The sequence below is a fragment of the Bos javanicus genome, chromosome 2 (assembly GCF_032452875.1).
Source record: "Bos javanicus breed banteng chromosome 2, ARS-OSU_banteng_1.0, whole genome shotgun sequence".
In the NCBI taxonomy this organism is placed as follows: Eukaryota; Metazoa; Chordata; class Mammalia; order Artiodactyla; family Bovidae; genus Bos; species Bos javanicus.
Genome location: NC_083869.1, coordinates 6,696,466 through 6,715,362, shown reverse-complemented (window position 1 = coordinate 6,715,362; position 18,897 = coordinate 6,696,466). Strand labels below are relative to the sequence as shown.

Here is an 18,897-nt window from a genome sequence, read left to right as displayed (position 1 = left end):
CTGAGCACTACTTTATAAGGCAGACCCACCAACAATGAAGTCTTCAAATCCGGTTGGTTTAAGAGCAAGTTTGAGACTATGATGTGGTGTTTGAGGTACCTAGGGTGAAAAATTTAAAGAGACACTCACTTGCAGGGCCCTGAGAATGACGGCCTCTTTAAAGTCTACACCCAAGGCCCTCATTTACTTCATCCTAGTCTCTATCCTGCAGAAAAGCCCCAAAGTGACGTTGTCTGTAGGAGTCAGGAGCACCTGATCTCCACATTCCATGGCTGATGTGAAACTTCAGAACCAACCTTATGTCAGGTAGTAAAGTTTACTCATCCCCAGCCCAGTGCATGGAGGCTCAGCTATTTCGCTTGAGGGATCAACAGCAACCTGATACACTCACTTCTTTATTAGGACTAAGTCCCTGAGTCTTGTCAGTGCCTGTGTTATAAAGGGCTAGTGGTGGTGGTGGTTATAGTTGCTAAAGCATGTCTGACTCCTATGATCCCGGGGCCTGTAGCCCACCAGGCTCCTCTGTCCATAGGACTTCCCAGGTGAGAATACTGGAGTGGATCACCATTTCCTTCTCCAGGGGATCTTCCCAACCCCAGGGATTGAACCTGCATCTGCTGCATTGGCAGTCAGATGCTTTACCACTGAGCCACCAGGGAAGCTCCCTTTCCTAGAGGCTGCCTACAAACACTAGTCCAGTATCTCAGGCCATCATCTTCTGACATGATTCCTGAGGCAAGTCACGAGCTCAGATTGCATCACTTCTACCTTGATTTCACCTCCGTGTGATTTGTCTTAGAGTCCATCCGTATTCCCACCCTACTATGTTGAGGTCCTTTAATGGACCAGAACCTGGTGGTCTGGAGTCAACCGATAAGAAAGTAAAGGAGAGAGAAAGAGGCTGATATTCCTTGGTTTACAAGAAAGCCAATAAAGCCCCTGCACAGGACTTGCTCTGTTCACAGAGGCCTCAGGTGCCCTCTCGATGGGGAGAAAGTGCCTTCTTGAAAGGGTCTTAGAAGCCCGGACTGGAAAGTGAACTCAGAGAGCCTCTGTGCTCCAAAGAAATAGCCTGAGAAAGAGAGAGTGAGAGAGAGAGAAAGCAAGACACGGGGACCAAAGCTCTGATGGAGCAAAGGTGTTTTAATCAACATGGTGTGGGCATATATACTGTAGTTATCCTCAGCAAAGATAAAGATTAAAATTCCAGACTTACAAAACATAGGCGATCCATATTAAAGAGAGAAAGAGTTGTAAATAATCACTTTTACCATATGGTTCATAAAAAGGAAGAGGGTGCTTATAACCGTATAGAAAAACTAATGAAGGAAATGCCTGGATTCCTCAGCCCCGGAGAGGCTTGCCTCTCCACTTAATTCCTGAATATTCGGGAATTAATAAGGAACACAGAATTCCTGACAGATCCAAAACAGCACACAGGAAGCCTCCTGTTGAATGCTTCCTGACACTACTGGATTCCAGGGCCCCTCATCTGCCCCCAGAGACTGCCCTTTGACCTGCTAGTCCAGGCTTCTTGACATCTGTGGGTCAGTCTGTCTCCTTTCGACCAACTCCCAGTTATTTCTGCCCCCATCAGCATTAACAGAACCAATCAAAATATTGTGACAACCAAAAGTTCCTCCACATATTTTGTAAAGAAGTGGCTGGGGCAGTAGTAGCCCTGCTGAGAACCACTGGAAATAGATAAAAGTGTATATCTTCAATGAGAAACAGGTCAAGCATTTCAGAGCCTCATTCCATTCCATTGATTCATAAATTTGTTTGTGTTAAAATCATCAAGGGTAACTTCTGATTTATCTGTTTAACACATGCTTAGATACTGCTTAGTATATGCCTGAAACTGTTTAAAAAAAAAAAATACTCTACAACTATTAGCTCATTTAATCCCCACAACAGCCATCTGAGGTAGGCACCATTATTACTCCCATTTTACAGGTCAGGAAACTGGGACTTGAGAGTTTTAATGACGTACCCAAAGTTTCACATCTAATATATGTAGAGGCCAAAATTCAAACCCAGACATTCTGGTTATAGGATATATGGTAAGCACTTTGCTCTGCAAGAGACAATCATGTCCCATCCACAAAGAGTTGATTTAGTAAATCTGGGGAAAGGATTGAGAAATCTATATGTAACTGAACAAGACTTTCAGGTGGTTTTATACAGTAAGAAGGCCACCCATCTACTAACTGATATTTGGGAACTACAGCATTACTCCACACCTCATTTGAGAGAGACAGGACAACAAGAACTTGCATGGCTAGAAACAAATCTGTGTTAGATTAAACTGAGGAAAAACAGTGTTTGGGATATTATTTATTCAAAACCTTGAAAGCCAATCTAATAATACACATCACTTTTACAAAATGGTCAATATTGAACTGTGTTATTAAAGCAAATGAAATATATTAAGAATGTAGCATCAGAGGAAGAGTATGCTGCTGCTGCTGCTAAGTCACTTCTGCTGCTGCTGCTGCTGCTAAGTCACTTCTGCTGCTGCTGCTGCTGCTAAGTCGCTTCAGTTGTGTCCGACTCTGTGCGACCCCATAGACAGCAGCCCACCAGGCTCCCCCGTCCCTGGGATTCTCCAGGCAAGAACACTGGAGTGGGTTGCCATTTCCTTCTCCAATGCATGAAAGTGAAAAGTGAAAGTGAAGTTGCTCAGTCGTGTCCGACTCTTAGCAACCCCATGGACGGCAGCCCACCAGGCTCCTCCGTCCATGGGATTTTCCTGGCAAGAGTACTGGAGTGGGGTGCCATTGCCTTCTCCGAGGAAGAGTATAAATAGCATTAATAAATATGAATTATCCTATGAAGCAGGATATACAGCAGCAATGGACTTAAGTGAAAGACACATGAAAGAAGGAAGAACATTCTAGCTATTTGTATCCTAGGCTCCAGACAGACAGCCCTGAACCAGTCAGGCAAGACAAATGATACCAAGTAACCCTAAAATATTACTTCAAGCAACACAGGAGCTACAGCAACTGAGGGGAAAGATAATAGCAATTAAATAAACATGAAGAAAACAAGATAAAATGTGAAAGAACTTTGAAAATAGTGTGTCACCTTGCCAATATGATTACCACTGTACAATTTAGTATACATTATCTTGGGGTGGCCTCAGAAAAAAAATAGAAACATCAGAACCAAAGCAGACCCATAAGCAACAACTCTCTCAACACCACCCCTCCCACAAAGAGGGATGAAAAACCATAGATCCGTCAGCAGTGTTTCTGGCTACTTACTCCAGAAACAACTTGAAAAGTGTTAGTTGCTCAGTCGTGTCCCACTCTTTGCAACCCCATGGACTGTAGCCCGCCAGGCTTCTCTGTCCATTGGATTCTCCAGGCAAGAACACTGGAGTGGGTTGCCTTGCCCTTCTCCAGGGGATCTTCCCCACCCAGAGATGTAACCTGGATCTCCCGCATTGCAGGTGAATTCTTTACTGTCCGAGCCACAGGAAAGCCCCTAGAAATAACTGTAGGTCAGGGTCAGTTCAAATGTTAATCAGAGCTCCCACTCTGCCAGATTCTACCATAGGAGGTGAGTTACAGAGAAGACTAATACCCTGGGAAGTTCATTCTCTAAAACTTTACAGATAAGTGCTCCATCACCCCCAAATACTAATTAAGATGACATCGTTAGTATGTCAGGAGAAGCCCCAGATAAATTGTAGTGAACCCTATAGGTTTGGGGAAATGGAGCCAGATGGTGGGTTAAGAGAATAAAATTTTAGTTTTTAATTAATATACAATTTGGCAGTAATGTTTAAAAAATTATTATAGGTGAATAAGACTTCAAAACTGAATGTACTTTGCCAAAATTTTAGCATATTTCAAAATTTGTTTTCAGAGCCTTGTATTGCAAACCAAGGCAAATAAGATCCACTTTCATCAAAACTTCGCCAACTTGCTATACTTCCTCAAGTTTTGTCTTTCACCGTGCTCTTTCATATTCTGAACAAGGTGACACTTTAGGACCCTCTTTCTCCGTGCAAAACAAGACTCATTGCATTACTTTGCATGCTGTCTTATTACCTCCCTTTACGTGTCTTAGTGAAGTTGCTCAGTCGTATCCAACTCTTTGCGACCCCATAGACTGTAGCCTACCAGGCTCCTCTGTCCATGGGATTTTCCAGTGCTGGAGTGGATTGCCATTTCCTTCTCTAGGGGATCTTCCCAACCCAGGGCTCGAATCTGAGTCTCCCACATTGTAGACAGACGCTTTACCATCTGAGCCACCAGGGAAGTCCTTACGTGGTCTTGCTGCTGCTGCTAAGTCGCTTAGCCCCATATTAATTATAACTTTCAACCAATTTAATAACTTCTGTTTCATAGGGGAAGCTGGAGGTAGATTATTGAGAACTGTTACATGCAAGCATTTCAGCAGATGAATAAAACTCATAAGTTTACATAACACAACTGCCTACAGCCACACACATTCCTTTCACACCTTCTGAAAGTAGCAAAAATAAATACATACATTAACACGACTCAAAAGGATAGCCATTCTATCACACATAAAAGCAAAAGTATATGAACTTAAAATTATGATTTTATTAATCAATGTTTTAGAATTTAATTTTTTAAAAATCTAGTTACCAAATGATTAATCAGTAATTAATTTAATATTATATCAGGGTTTTAAGGATTTTTGAATTATATTTAAACTTACATAGTACAAAACATAATTTCTGTGGATGTAAAAAGTTTGTCTTAATAACTTTAGTGAACATAAATTAACATTTTTCATAAATGTAAATATTTTCTAGCAATACTATTAGCTTATTTAATGAGTAAATCAATATAAGTAGTTTAAGAAGTTCAGACTAGCTGATCTCTTCCTGAGAAAACAAATCTAATGCCTTTTTAAATATGTTTGTATTTATTTTACTTAACATTGCTAAATCAGAGAAAAGATACAAATGCCGTTTTATTCTTAAACCAAAATTATTAATCCAAGCTGATTTTTCAAAGACTCACCTTAATTATATACACTTGGATTCTTCAAATGTTTCTAAGCTAGTAATTTTTTTTAAGCTTAGCACACCGAAAGCTTTAGAAATTCTTATTCTTTTTAATTTGGGGGATTTGTGCAAGTGCATATGTTTGTCTATAGACCAATTAGATCAAAGTTCCTTTAATTTAAGAGGCTTTAGAATGGAATTTTTCAATACCCTACAGAATAGCAAAACATTCTACATTTACTCAGCAAAATATAAAGGCTGTTATAAATTATGGACACAGACATATAGAGAACTTACAGCTTCAGTTTTACAAACTGAACCCCAGGGTGAAACTAAACAGAGAAACACAAAAATTCACCAGTTTAGATATCAAAAAGCTGTTCATCCGAGTTGGTGCACAAAATCCTTACTTAGTTTGAGCTCACAAGGACAAATGAAAAGACTAAAAACCTAGATTCTTTGTTTTCTCACTTCTAATAGAGACTAGATCTCCATCAACCAAAAATTATCACCAAATGTGCATATGTGTGATCAGTCACTTGAGCCATGTCTGACTCTTTTCGACCCTATGAACTGTAGCCCATCAGACTCCTCTGTCCATGGGATTTTCCAGGCAAGAATACTGGAGTGGGTTGCCATGCCCTCCTCCAGGGGATCTTCCTGATCCAGGGATCAAACTCCAATCTCCTGCATTGCAGGCAGGTGCTTCACCGCTGAGCCACTGATGAAGGCCTGTCTTCAAATGGTTAGGCTATGAAACCAAATTCCCAATCATTGTTAGCAATATGGACCAACTTAGCTAAGCATAAATTAGAAACAAAACCAAAATTTTAAAAAATCAGTAAAAAGACAAAACAGACAGTAATCTTAATTCTATAAGCACTTTGGATGTACTCTAAGAGCCAATAAAAGATATTCTTGGGTTTAAACAACTCATGAGGTACACTTCCTTAGCCATAAAGTTTGACTCCATCACACGGGTTCACTTGGGCATCTTCATGAAAACTTAAGATATCCTATGCTAAAGTATACTTTTCAAAAACAGAAAATCATTTTTCCTGTACAAATATAAAATGAACATTTGTCAAAGTTTTATTCAACTCATTAATTAATGAGGGAATAAATAAGATTCTAAAACCAGTTCAAAGAGTTTATGAGAAAGTAGACATATATTGATGCTTTTGAACTGTGGTGTTGGAGAAGACTCTTGAGAGTCCCTTGGACTGCAAGGAGATCCAACCAGTCAGTCCTAAAGGAAACCAGTCCTGAATATCCATTGGAAGGACTGATGCTGAGGCCGAAACTCCAACACTTTGGCCATCTAATGTGAAGAACTGACTCATTGGAAAAGACCCTGATTCTGGGAAAGATTGAAGGCAGGAGGAGAAGGGCACAACAGAGGATGAGATGGTTGGATGGCATCACTGACTAGATGGACATGAGTTTGAACAAGCTCTGGGAGTTGGTGATGGACAGGGAAGCGTGGTGTGCTGCAGTCCATGGTGTTGCAAAGAGTTGGACACGATTGAGTGACTGAACTGACTGAGACATATATTAATTTTAAAAATTAGGATAGGATTGCAGAGTTAGATGCAAAACTGATTAATATCTTGCAGAATACTAAATCACAGTTTGTGGGGTTATCTGGTCTAATAGGTAGAAATTATTTTCATATCTACCAAAAATCTACCAGTTACATCCCTCCACCCCTAACAGAATATAAATGAGCCCAGTAAATAAAAAAGTCAAACCTAGAAAAGCTACAAAAGAACACTTTGGTAATCTCTTGCCTATTTCCAGGTTTGGGATAATTTTTCTCATAGGAGTGAGATATTGCAAATATTGCATGGGACATATATAAAGTTTCATTCATTTATCTGAAATTCATATTTAACAGGGAATCCTGTATTTATCTTTTAACCCTAACAACTAACTAACATTAACTTTATCAAGTCTGTACAGGATCATTACCAACAGTATATCTCTTAAATCTGTGTCTGGCTTCCATATTTTTGCCTGCTGCTGCTGCTGCTGCTAAGTCGCTTCAGTCGTGTCTGACTCTGTGCGACCCCATAGACAGCAGCCCACCAGGCTCCCCATCCCTGGGATTCTCCAGGCAAGAACACTGGAGTGGGTTGCCATTTCCTTCTCCAATGCATGAAAGTGAAAAGTGAAAGGGAAGTCACTCAGTCGTGTCTGACTCTAAGCAACCCTATTGACTGTAGCCTACCAGACTCCTCCATCCATGGGATTTTCCAGGCAAGAGTACTGGAGTGGGGTGCCATTGCCTTCTCCGATATTTTTGCCTAGATAATGGATCATCGAAAAAGCGAGAGAGTTCCAGAAAAACATCTATTTCTGCTTTATTGACTATGCCAAAGCCTTTGACTGTATGGATCACAATAAACTGTGGAAAATTCTGAAAGAGATGGGAATACCAGACCACCTGACCTGCCTCTTGAGAAACCTATATGCACGTCAGGAAGCAACAGTTAGAACTGGATGTGGAACAACAGACTGGTTCCAAATAGGAAAAGAAGTATGTCAGGGCTGTATATTGTCACCCTGCTTATTTAATTTCTATGCAGAATACATCATGAGAAACACTGGGCTGGAAGAAGCACAAGCTGGAATCAAGATTGCCAGGAGAAATATCAATAACCTCAGATATGCAGATGACACCACCCTTATGGCAGAAAGTGAAGAGGAACTCAAAAGCCTCTTGATGAAAGTGAAAGAGGAGAGTGAAAAAGTTGGCTTAAAGCTTAACATTCAGAAAACTAAGATCATGGCATCTGGTCCCATCACTTCATGGGAAATAGATGGGGAAACAGTGGAAACAGTGTCAGACTTTATTTTTGGGCCTCCAAAATCACTGCAGATGGTGACTGCAGCCATGAAATTAAAAGACGCTTACTCCTTGGAAGGAAAGTTATGACCAACCTAGACAGCATATTCAAAAGCCGAGACATTACTTTTCCAACAAAGGTCCGTCTAGTAAAGGCTATGGTTTTTCCAGTGGTCATGTATGGATCTGAGAGTTGGACTGTGAAGAAAGCTGAGCGCCGAAGAATTGATGCTTTTGAACTCTGGTGTTGGAGAAGACTCTTGAGAGTCCCTTGGACTGCAAGGAGATCCAACCAGTCCATTCTGAAGGAGATCAGCCCTGGGTGTTCTTTGGAAGGACTGGTGCTGAGGCTGAAACTCCAGTACTTTGGCTACATCATGCAAAGAGTTGACTCATTGGAAAGGACTCTGATGCTGGGAGGGATTGGGGGCAGGAGGAAGAGGGGACGACAGAGGATGAGATGGCTGGATGGCATCACCGACTCGATGGACGTGAGTCTGAGTGAACTCCGGGAGATGGTGATGGACAGGGAGGCCTGGCGTGCTGCGATTCAATGGGGTCGCAAAGAGTCGGACGCGACTGAGCGACTGAACTGAACTGAATAAATATTAAGTGGTGTTTCTACTGAGCGTCTATTCTTTATATTCACCACTAGGGGGCGCATATAACTTACAGTCTACTAGATGCCACAGGGTAAAGAGCGTTTCAACATCCCATACGCTAGGGTCGGTTCAGGACCCTAATCACTTGTGCGCACGCGCGCATGTACTCCTAGCGCAGATCCGGCCTGCGCAGGCGTTCCAGTGAGCACGCATACGCCATTGATAGGACTCACCGGAAATTGAAAGAGAGGGGCTGGGGCCGCTGGGAGCGCAGAGCGGCTGTGGACGCGGAACTGCAAGAGTGCCGCCTGGCCTCGCTCCTTCCGTGTTTGCTTCTCTGCGGAGATGCCCAGCCGGGGTGAGCGACCCGAGGACGGCGCTGGGCCCGTCCCTGCTGAGAGCTCGACCCTGCACAAGGAAGAGCTCAGCAGCAAGGTGAGTACGGGACGAGGTAACATGGCCCTCGGGCTGCTCACCACCGGAGACGAGTCTCAGTGGCCCCGTGGGCTAGTCTCCACTTTGCCCTGCTGCGACAGATACAGTTAAAGGGACACCTTGAAACTTGCCCCGAGATTAGACCCAGACGGTAGTAAGGCGGAAGTTTAGTTGGTTTTATTTTTTTTTTAATCAATTTTTAACAAATTTTTAAAAGTATCATACAGTAAAATTTGGCTCTTTTTTGTTTTCTCTATATTTAACACGTGTATAAATTTGTGTGACCACCACCACAATTGGAATATAGACAGGTTCCACGACCGTAAAAGACTCCCTTTATAGCCATGCTCTCCCCTGCCCAGAAGCTCTGGCCATCCCTGATCTGCTCTACATCAGGACAGTTTTATCCTTCCCAGCACATCATGTAGATGAAATCACAGCTTATGCCTCTCTCAGCTTAATGTCTTTGAAAATCATGTTTGGATTTTTTTCTATGTACACTTAGTTAAAACTTTTAGAAATTACCTCCCACCCTAGATCTGCTGCCAGTAGTCTCAGAAAATGTCACCACCATCCATGCAGTTGTCCGTGCCAGTAACCTGGGAGCCCATCTTTGCATCCATCACGAAGTTCTATCAGTTTCACTTTTGAGGCCCCTTTGTAAGGTGTCCGTTTATCACTGTGTACACTTTTAACCATCTTAAACCCGCCTCTTGCATCTGCCATAGCTGCTGCTGCTAAGTTGCTTCAGTCGTGTCCAACCCTGTGCAACCCCATAGACGGCAGCCCACCAGGCTCCCCCGTCCCTGGGTCCAGGCAAGAACACTGGAGTGGATTGCCATTTCTTTCTCCAGTGCATAAAAGTGAAAAGTGAAAGTGAAGTCGCTCAGTCGTGTCCGACTCTTAGCAACCCCATGGACTGCAGCCTACCAGGCTCCTCGGTCCATGGGAGTTTCCAGGCAAGAGTACTGGAGTGGGGTGCCATTGCCTTCCTGCAAAAGTTTCCTAACTGGTCTCTCCTTATCCATGGTTACCTTTTTCCCGTCTGTCCTTCATTTAGCTGGAGCTATGCTCCTAAAACAGAGAAGGCAATGGCACCCCACTCCAGTACTCTTGCCTGGAAAATCCCATGGATGGAGGAGTCTGGTAGGCTACAGTCAATAGGGTTGCTTAGAGTCAGACACGACTGAGCGACTTCCCTTTCACTTTTCACTTTCATGCATTGGAGAAGGAAATGGCAACCCACTCCAGTGTTCTTGCCTGGAGAATCCCAGGGATGGGGAGCCTGGTGGGCTGCTGTCTATGGGGTCGCACAGAGTCGGACACAACTGAAGCGACTTAGCAGCAGTAGCAGCAGCATGCTCCTGAAAATGTTTATTTCATGGTTGCTTTTCTGCTCCTCCCCCCACAAAAGGAAGCCAATGTAACGCCATAAAAAGAAAAAAAAAATTTTTAGTATTTGAAATGAGGATGGCTATAGTCTTTCAGGTAATAGATGTCTGTGATAATACTTTGGTTCTGTCCCAAACTGACACTGGCATCTTGGGCACATCTCTGATTCCTCTGTTACAGTTTCCTTGTCTGAAGTACTAAAGTATACCATTCCTAAAATGAATGGGAAAGTGCTATTCAAATATAAGCCTTAAAAGGAAGTTGTACAAATTCAGTCTTGGAATTCAACCCAATCTCTGTAATCAGTCACTACGGTGATTGGCAGCTGGAAAGCAGAAGGGTACACATCTGTGGGGAATGAAATTTCAAACTGCACACAGCCTGCTCTGATGACTACCTAGCATGCCACTTACACTGATGTAGGACAGAGCCCCCAGGCGTCAGAGGTTACACAGTAACGCTGTTCAGAGGCTCTAGTGACACTGTGTGATCAGTCATGTTTGCAGTATCACTATCATTACTGAAGAGTTTGAAAGAAATTTAGTTTCCATGTAGTTGAGCCCTCTTCTACTTAAAAAAGGTGAGACCTAGTTCAAGAGTGCCAGCTCTGTGCTAGCTTTTGAGATACAAAGAGGAATAAAGCAAAGATGGAAAAGTGATGAGTCATACTACTCCTGGTGGCTCAGACCATTAGAGAGTCTGTCCCTGGGTGGGGAGATCCCCTGGAGAATGGAATGGCAACCCACTCCAGTAGTCTTGCTTGGAGAATCCCACTGACAGGCGATAGTCCATGCGGTCAAAAAGAGTCAGACAAGACTGAACGACTAATACTTACCCTGCATGTAGGATACTTAACTACTACTTGCTTAGTCTGTCTCGCTATACCATTTAGTATGTAAATCATGAAAAGCATAGGCATTGGGAGAGGGAAAGGTCACCCACTCATTACATTTGTGGGTTTTTTTGTTTGTTTTAAGATACAATTTAAATCATTGAAAAATTGGTATTACTTTCAGGTCTTGGTGAATTTTTTTTTTTTTGACATATTCTCTGTTTTAAATAAAAGATATAAACTTTATTTAGTAATGTAGTTCTTGCCTGAATGTGAGTGTTGGTTGCCAGCCCCCTGTCTGGGTATAAGGGGCTGTCTAATACTTTGTCTGTCTAATCACTGTCTTTTCCCCTCAGCTTCTTGCCACCTGCATGCCCACACAGACGGCTGTTATAAAAAGTCTGTATATTCCCAAATTGCCCATTTGGACAATCAATACTTAGAGCCCCTTATCCTCTCTTTCAAGGGCTCCTATTGAGCATACTTCGGTAATCTCTGATTTAATAACTTTTCTTTATTTCAATAGATTAAAGAACAAAAAGTTGTTGTGGATGAACTTTCTAACCTGAAGAAGAACAGGGTGAGTTATTAGCGTTACTGTAAGTACTATGTGGGAGGATTTGATATCAACTGTATAAATCTATGTATTAATCATAGTTGCTAGTAATCTTTCCCCAACATATGCAATTGACATTACCTGTGAATCAAATGATACTAATTGTACTGTTATCCTGGAGCTGTAGTCAATAATGGTATTTATTTTGTACTTGAATTTGGTGTATTCTCTTGACATAAGTAAACTTTGAATCTATTGAGAAGAGAAGAAGCTATACAGGTGAATGTGGATTTTTTTGTTTGCTTATTTTTTAAAAAAGATAAATGCTACCGCTTCCTCTCCCTACCTCCTCAGGTTTTTACTCCAAGCTTCCAAATGGAGTGGTTATTTAACTCCATTTTTATTAATGTATTCGTAGATAATCAAGCTTCTGCTTAGTGTGTCATTATATTGCCAAACATTGTATTTTAAAGTTAAGAAATGATTTGAGCCCTTTAAAGCTTGTAAAGATTACTGGATAACAGACAGGTTAGACAGTTCTCATATGTGGAGTAATAGCAGTTAAGGTACAGTTGATAACAAACTTTTTATCAGGCAAATTGGCAAAATTTATCAAAGTCTTAAAGCTGTGTAATATTTTGATCCAGCAAATCCAGTTTGATTTCTATTTATAGGAATTAATACATTAGGAAAATATCATGGAGTGCACAGAAATTTAGTTACAAAGACATTCATCACAAGTTTGATTATAGTGATAAGTTGGCAACAGCAACATCTAAATGACCAGATGAACTATAATATTACTGAAGAAAAATGGTATTAAGTATATTCAGAAAAAAAAAGTTTTACCTCAGTGTTAATGGTAGCAGTTTCTAGATAGTTGGATAATGGGTGAGTTCTTTGTTTATCTTTATTTGCCAAGGTATTGTTCTGAACATGTTACTAAAGTTCAATAGTAAGCAGTAATAGGGTTCAGAGTTTTGACATCTACCTTTTAGATCAAATCATGATATTAGCCTAAATTATGTTTTGCAGAAAGTATATAGGCAGCAACAGAACAGCAACATATTCTTTCTTGCAGACCGAACAGAAATGCTTTCTGAAAGCAAAAGTAAGTTTTTTCGGTACATTATACAGAAACAAAAAAATTCTTTTGTGGGCTTTCTGTGGAAATTCATGATGGTGCCTAAATTATACTGTCTACAGCTGAATGTATAAACATATATATCTAAAGATTGGATGGTGGTATACCAGTTAATAAAATTAGTGGAATGGTTTGGTTTTCTTCAAGTTAGCCTTCCAATGGTGAGTTAACAGTAACAATAAAATCAAATTTAAGAACTGTAAGAAGTGTTAGAAAGCCACAATAATTAATGTAAGTTTTGGAATTTTAGACAGATATAGGTATGAAATAATGTTTTACCAATTTCTGCCTTTTTTATTTTGAGTGAATCACTTTGAGCCTGCCAAGTCTTAGGGTATTTAAATAAAATGATATGAATATAAACTGTGCATAGCCCAATGCCTGGGTCAGAATAAGCATTTATCAACAGAAACTAGATCCCTAAATAATAAACATTCTTCATCAGAAGTCTGTTGTAAATTATTATTTAAACTAGCACAGTACATATGTGGTTCAATCTTGGAAAAATAGCTTGTTTTGCCTTTTGAATTACTAGGTAAAGCTTCAAGAATTTTTATTCTTTAATGTGTCTTCTTCCGTCTCCCACAGATACATTGGATGAGCTGAGGAAAGAATATCAAGAAATAGAAAACTCAGAGAAGACCAAAATCAAGAAATAGCCAACTTGATTTTACATAGCAATGTGTGGCATTTGTTGTGCAGTAAGCTTTTCTGTTGAGCATTTTAGCAGAGATTTGAAAGAGGATTTACTGTGTAATCTTAAACGACGGGGGCCCGATAGTAGTAAACAGTTGTTAAGGTCCACTGTTAACTACCAGTGTTTATTCTCTGGCCATGTCCTTCACTTAAGAGGTCTGTTGACTGCCCAGCCTGTGGAAGATGAAAGAGGCAATGTATTCCTGTGGAATGGAGAAGTCTTTAGTGGGATCAAGGTTGAAGCCGAAGAGAATGATACTCAAATCATGTTTCATTATCTTTCCTCTTGTAAGAATGAATCTGATATTTTGTCTCTCTTCTCAAAAGTCCAAGGTCCTTGGTCTTTTATATATTATCAAGCATCTAGCCATTCTTTGTGGTTTGGTCGGGACTTTTTTGGTCGTCGTAGCTTGCTTTGGCATTTTAGTAACTTGGGCAAGAGTTTCTGCCTCTCTTCAGTTGGCACCCAAGCATCTGGAGTGGCTGATCAGTGGCAGGAAGTTCCAGCATCTGGAATTTTCAGAATTGATCTCAAGTCTGCTTCCATTTCCCAATCTGTCGTTTTAAAGTTGTATCCTTGGAAATACAGTTCGGGGGGGGATGATATCAGAGAATGTGTTCATAATAGCCTGACTGAGATTTCAGCAGACTTGCCAACATTTGTCTTGGTGGCAGCAAATGAAGCCAAACTGTATCTTAAAGACCCTGTTGTCCCTTTAAATATGGCGTTGCCACAAGCTGCATTTGAGACCCATTGCAGCAGCATTTCCAGGAGTCCACTGACAAGAGAGAGCCTTCGGGTCTTTCTTACAGATGGACACACGAAGGAAGTAGTTCAGCAGTTCATTGGTGTCCTGAGCACCGCAGTCAAGAGACGTGTCTTGTGTTTACCTAGGGATGAAAACCTGGCACCAAGCGAAGTTTTGAAAACTAGTAACGGGAAAGCAAATGTTGCAGTTCTGTTTTCTGGAGGGATTGATTCCATGGTCATCGCAGCCCTTGCTGACCATCATATTCCTTTAGATGAACCAATTGATCTTCTTAATGTGGCTTTCATGACTAAAGAAAAGACTATACCAGTTAATTTTAACAAAAAAGGGAGAAAACAGAAAAATCATTGTGAAATGCCCTCTGAAGAATTCTCCAAACGTGCTGCTGCTACTGCTGCTGCCAGCCCTGGTGAACAGTTCAGTGTGCCAGATCGAGTCACAGGAAGGGCGGGCCTGAAGGAACTGCAAGCTGCCAACCCTTCGCGGATTTGGAATTTTGTTGAAATTAATGTTTCTCTAGAAGAACTGCAAAGATTAAGAAGAACTCGAATATCGCACTTAATCCAGCCCTTGGATACAGTCCTGGATGATAGCATTGGCTGTGCAGTCTGGTTTGCTTCCCGAGGAGCTGGCTGGTTAGTGACCCAGGATGGAGCACAGCCGTATCAGAGCAGTGCAAAGGTATGACACGGCTGCTCAGGATTTCTGAGACCTAATTTTGACCCTTAAAGCTTTTAACGCAAGTTGCAAGAATATAGCATCTTTTAATTGCATTTGAACTACAACACAAAGTATGTGACTTTGTAAAAATTGGGCATATTTTACTATCTTATGACTTTGCCTTGTGGATTTTTTCTGAAAATGTTATCTTTGGGGTTATTATTTTTTTAAGCTTTTATTTTCCTTACTGCATGGTAGGTAATGTTCTTACATAGATTTCTTTCAACCTTTGTAGGTAGTTCTTACTGGAATTGGTGCAGATGAGCAGCTTGCAGGTTATTCTCGTCATCGGGTCCGCTTCCTGGCACATGGGCTGGAAGGACTGAATAAGGAAATTGAAATGGAACTGGGTCGAATTTCTTCTAGAAATCTCGGTCGTGATGATAGAGTTATCAGTGATCATGGAAAAGAAGCAAGGTAATTCTTGTTGTCTGTTGTAGGGTTGTTCGATAATTTTGTAAAAGCAGTAGACTGAACCTAAAAAGGAGACTTTTAGGTTCCTTTTTCTTTGGATACTTGTTCCAGTGAGTTACAGTAGCAGCAGTGTCTTGGCTTTGTATTAGAGTTAGTCAGAAGCAGTGCTGGAGAGGAACCAGAGGAACAGTTTTTCCAGAACTCATTCTCCAAGAAATGGCTTTACAATAATTTTCAAAGGTGATACAATGACCTGATTAAAGGCTACAGTGAAAGACTGTAAAACTTGAGGTAGTGAAATACTGAGGGGAGGTATTTCAAGGGCTCTGTTTTGTTTCAAATGTTTGCTTTCTTCCCAAGCTTCCTCCTCCAGTGTTACAGAGCCTGACTTTGTAGACATTCCTTGTATGTATAGGCATACTTGGAAATCCTGCATTCTCAGTTCCAGACCATTGCAACAGAGCGAGTCAAATGAATTTTTTGGTTTTCCAGTGCATACGGAAACTATCTTTATACTATGCTATAGTATATTGAGTATGCAGTAGCATACTTTATGTTTGCTGTATTTAGACATAAATATGCATTTATGTATTTAGTATTTAAAATATGTATCTAGTATTTAGAATGTATTTATGTATTTGGTATTTAAAATATGTATTTATGTATTTAGAATAAATAAACATATATTTGTCTAAATTTTTATATATATACCTTAATTCAAAAATACAAAACAAAAAGCAATCTCAGTGATAACATCAAAGATTATTTATGTTATCACATATCACCATAACAGATATAATTGTTCTTGTTTTTGTTGTTGTTTAGTCGCTAAGTCATGTCCAACTCTTTCTGCAACCCCATAGTCACTCGCCAGGCTCCTCTGTCAATGGGATTTCTCAGGCAACAATAATGGAGTGGGTTGCCACCATTTCTTCTCCAGGGATCTTCCCGACCCAGGGATTGAACCCAAGTCTCCTGTACTGGCAGGCAGATTCTTTACCACTGAGCTACAAGGGAAGCCCAACAGATATAACAAGAAAAATTTAAAATCGGGAAGCATTTCCAAAAACATCACACAGAAACACGAAGTGAGCGAATGCTGTTGGAAAAATGGCACCACTGATGGACTTGGCTCGTCACAGGGTTGCCACGAACTTTTAGTTTGTTAAGAAAAAAAAAAGCAGTCTCAGTGAAGCACAATAACACAAGATCCATACTGATTTAAACGGTGATTCCAGTACTGGATCCCCTCTATCATAGGTGTTTTGAACACAATTTAGTCATAAACATTCCAAGTTCTCTTAATAGTTTCAGAGATCAAGGCACTTACATGTGTATATCCTTTTTTAATATTAGGGGTTTGTGTTTACCTACAACATATTTCTGATGATAGTATACAAATGCTTGAATACAACTTTTTGAAGCATTAAGGAAAAAGATGTGTCGTTTAATTATAAAAAGCAGAAGTTTGTTCATTTATTAAGTGGTAGTTTTATTGCAGGGGTACAAGCATGCAAGGAGTCCAAATGAGCTTTGTGGGAGTTGGAACATCATAATATACCAGCTCTGAGATGTCATTGTTTCTTGTCTCTACTTTGTTATTCCTATGTTGCCAGTTCTGACATGTAAAATTAACATAATTTTCAAAATTTTATCATAAAGAAGTAACACCACAGTATAAAGTGTGTAAAATGTTTTCCTTTTGACGTGTATCTGTATATGAGAGATAAAAAAATTCAACCCATTTCAGCTAAGTTAGAGAAAAGGAAATTTATTTTATTCAGTAAAAGCAGTTAATTCTAAAGGGACCCCCCTCCATATGATACCCATGGGTAAAAATGGATATGAAGAATGTTTAAAACAGCTAATGCAGAATTTGTAATTGAATGAATACCACTGTAGTGGCTAGATCTAAACCAATTTTTTATGGATTTTGGCAAGAGTATTAACCATACTCTATTAATTAGTTTCTCATTTAAATTTGCTTTCACAATTCATTTTTATAAAATATTCCGTTTAAAGAATGCCTTTACCCTTTCCGATCTCTCTGCTTAAGCTAAAGTAAAATGTAAAACACTAGTGTAATTGTGGATGGGGGAGGGATTAGAGTATTTTAAACAAACCAAAAAAGAACAGAATTTGCTAGGAAATTAGGGGAGCCTAAAGAGCAGAGAGTTGTAAAAAGTTCAGTTTCTTTAGACATGTAAAGAGGAGACACAGGTTGAATCATTAACTCAAGACCATGCTTGTTTTCAAGGCATTCCTGAAGATACCTTATGAAACAATTTGAAATTATTTCTTGACATCATAGGCTTAATTTGTTTATTTATTGAGGGAAAATTTTTTTACATTTTAGGATGTGTATTAAAATTAAACAAGTGTTGTGAAATAATTTTTAATGTGATTAAATTTTAGCTGTAAAAATTTATAAGTAACTAGAATATTTTTAATTTAGAAAAATTGTGCCCTCAATAATTAAATTATACCTTAAATTTTAACATACTGAATAAAATACAAACACAATAATCACAAGAGAAAACTTTTTTTAATAGTGGTTATACTTTTTATTTTAGATTTCCTTTCCTGGATGAAAATGTTGTCTCCTTTCTAAATTCCCTACCAGTCTGGGAAAAGGCAAACTTGACTTTACCCCGTGGAATTGGTGAAAAACTAATTTTGCGTCTTGCAGCAGTGGAACTCGGTCTAACAGCCTCTGCTCTTCTGCCAAAGCGGGCCATGCAATTTGGATCCAGAATTGCAAAAATGGAAAAGAATAATGAAAAGGCGTCTGATAAATGTGGAAGGCTCCAAATCATCTCCTTAGAAAACCTTTCTGTTGAAAACTAGATGTTTCATAGTGTAACAACATTTACTGAATGGTGGTTTTTTAAAAAAATAAAATACTCTGCTGCTTTATTATTGTATAATGTGGTTTTAAAGTTCATTACATGCATTTTTATATAACTTTGTAGTGCAACCAATTTAATCAAATTGATACTCTAGAGAAAGAGATTACACTTGAAAGAACAACCTGGATATTTTAAACTGTGATATTAATATTGTTTTGAACTCTTAGATGGTTATGTCCCACCAGCAACACTGAAAAAAGGGCAGCTTTTATGGACTCTCTTCATGGTAGCTACATCCAGAAATACTAGTAACTCAATTTGTTATCATTATTATTTAACAGACGAGAGAACTAAGGTTTTGGGGGTTCACACTCCTGATTGATGTGTGGTACATCTCTTTGAAAAGACAGCTCACTGCCCTGCTCCGAGAACTTTTGAAGACCATTTTGAATATTCTCCTGTCCCACAAATCTCTAACATCCCTCTGTTTTCCCATTGTCAGCTCGTGACCTGATTTTCACAGAGAAATCAAAATCAAGCCAAGGACTACTTGGTTTTCCGACACCCAAAGTCCTAACTTACCTGTGCGTGCACCCATCCTTTCTCCCTTCTTGCTATTAGAAAGAGAAATGTATTTAAAATGTTCCAG

The 18,897-nt window shown here is 39.8% G+C and overlaps 2 protein-coding genes across 2 annotated transcripts; both read left to right on the top strand.

Annotated features, from left to right (window-relative positions):
* The first annotated feature begins 8,645 nt into the window (after positions 1-8,645).
* ASDURF (ASNSD1 upstream open reading frame) lies at positions 8,646-13,472 on the top strand. The gene is made up of 4 exons (XM_061433085.1): positions 8,646-8,875; positions 11,626-11,679; positions 12,691-12,766; positions 13,388-13,472. Exons 1-4 carry the CDS (start codon positions 8,786-8,788, stop codon positions 13,456-13,458), a joined length of 291 nt encoding a protein of 96 aa, XP_061289069.1. The 5' UTR covers positions 8,646-8,785; the 3' UTR covers positions 13,459-13,472.
* A 7-nt stretch (positions 13,473-13,479) lies between these two features.
* Positions 13,480-18,326, top strand: ASNSD1 (asparagine synthetase domain containing 1). The gene is made up of 3 exons (XM_061433074.1): positions 13,480-14,946; positions 15,221-15,402; positions 17,973-18,326. Exons 1-3 carry the CDS (start codon positions 13,480-13,482, stop codon positions 18,244-18,246), a joined length of 1,923 nt encoding a protein of 640 aa, XP_061289058.1. The 3' UTR covers positions 18,247-18,326.
* Positions 18,327-18,897: the final 571 nt, after the last annotated feature.

Bases quoted from the DNA above. Each gene is read 5' to 3' on its own strand.
- ASDURF (XM_061433085.1), top strand. From the start codon at position 8,786: ATGCCCAGCCGGGGTGAGCGACCCGAGGACGGCGCTGGGCCCGTCCCT. The intron at 8,876-11,625 runs GTGAGTACGGGA...TTATTTCAATAG, and splicing joins AGGAAGAGCTCAGCAGCAAG to ATTAAAGAACAAAAAGTTGT. The intron at 11,680-12,690 runs GTGAGTTATTAG...TATGTTTTGCAG, and splicing joins CTAACCTGAAGAAGAACAGG to AAAGTATATAGGCAGCAACA.
- ASNSD1 (XM_061433074.1), top strand. From the start codon at position 13,480: ATGTGTGGCATTTGTTGTGCAGTAAGCTTTTCTGTTGAGCATTTTAGC. The intron at 14,947-15,220 runs GTATGACACGGC...CAACCTTTGTAG, and splicing joins CGTATCAGAGCAGTGCAAAG to GTAGTTCTTACTGGAATTGG. The intron at 15,403-17,972 runs GTAATTCTTGTT...TTTTTATTTTAG, and splicing joins GATCATGGAAAAGAAGCAAG to ATTTCCTTTCCTGGATGAAA.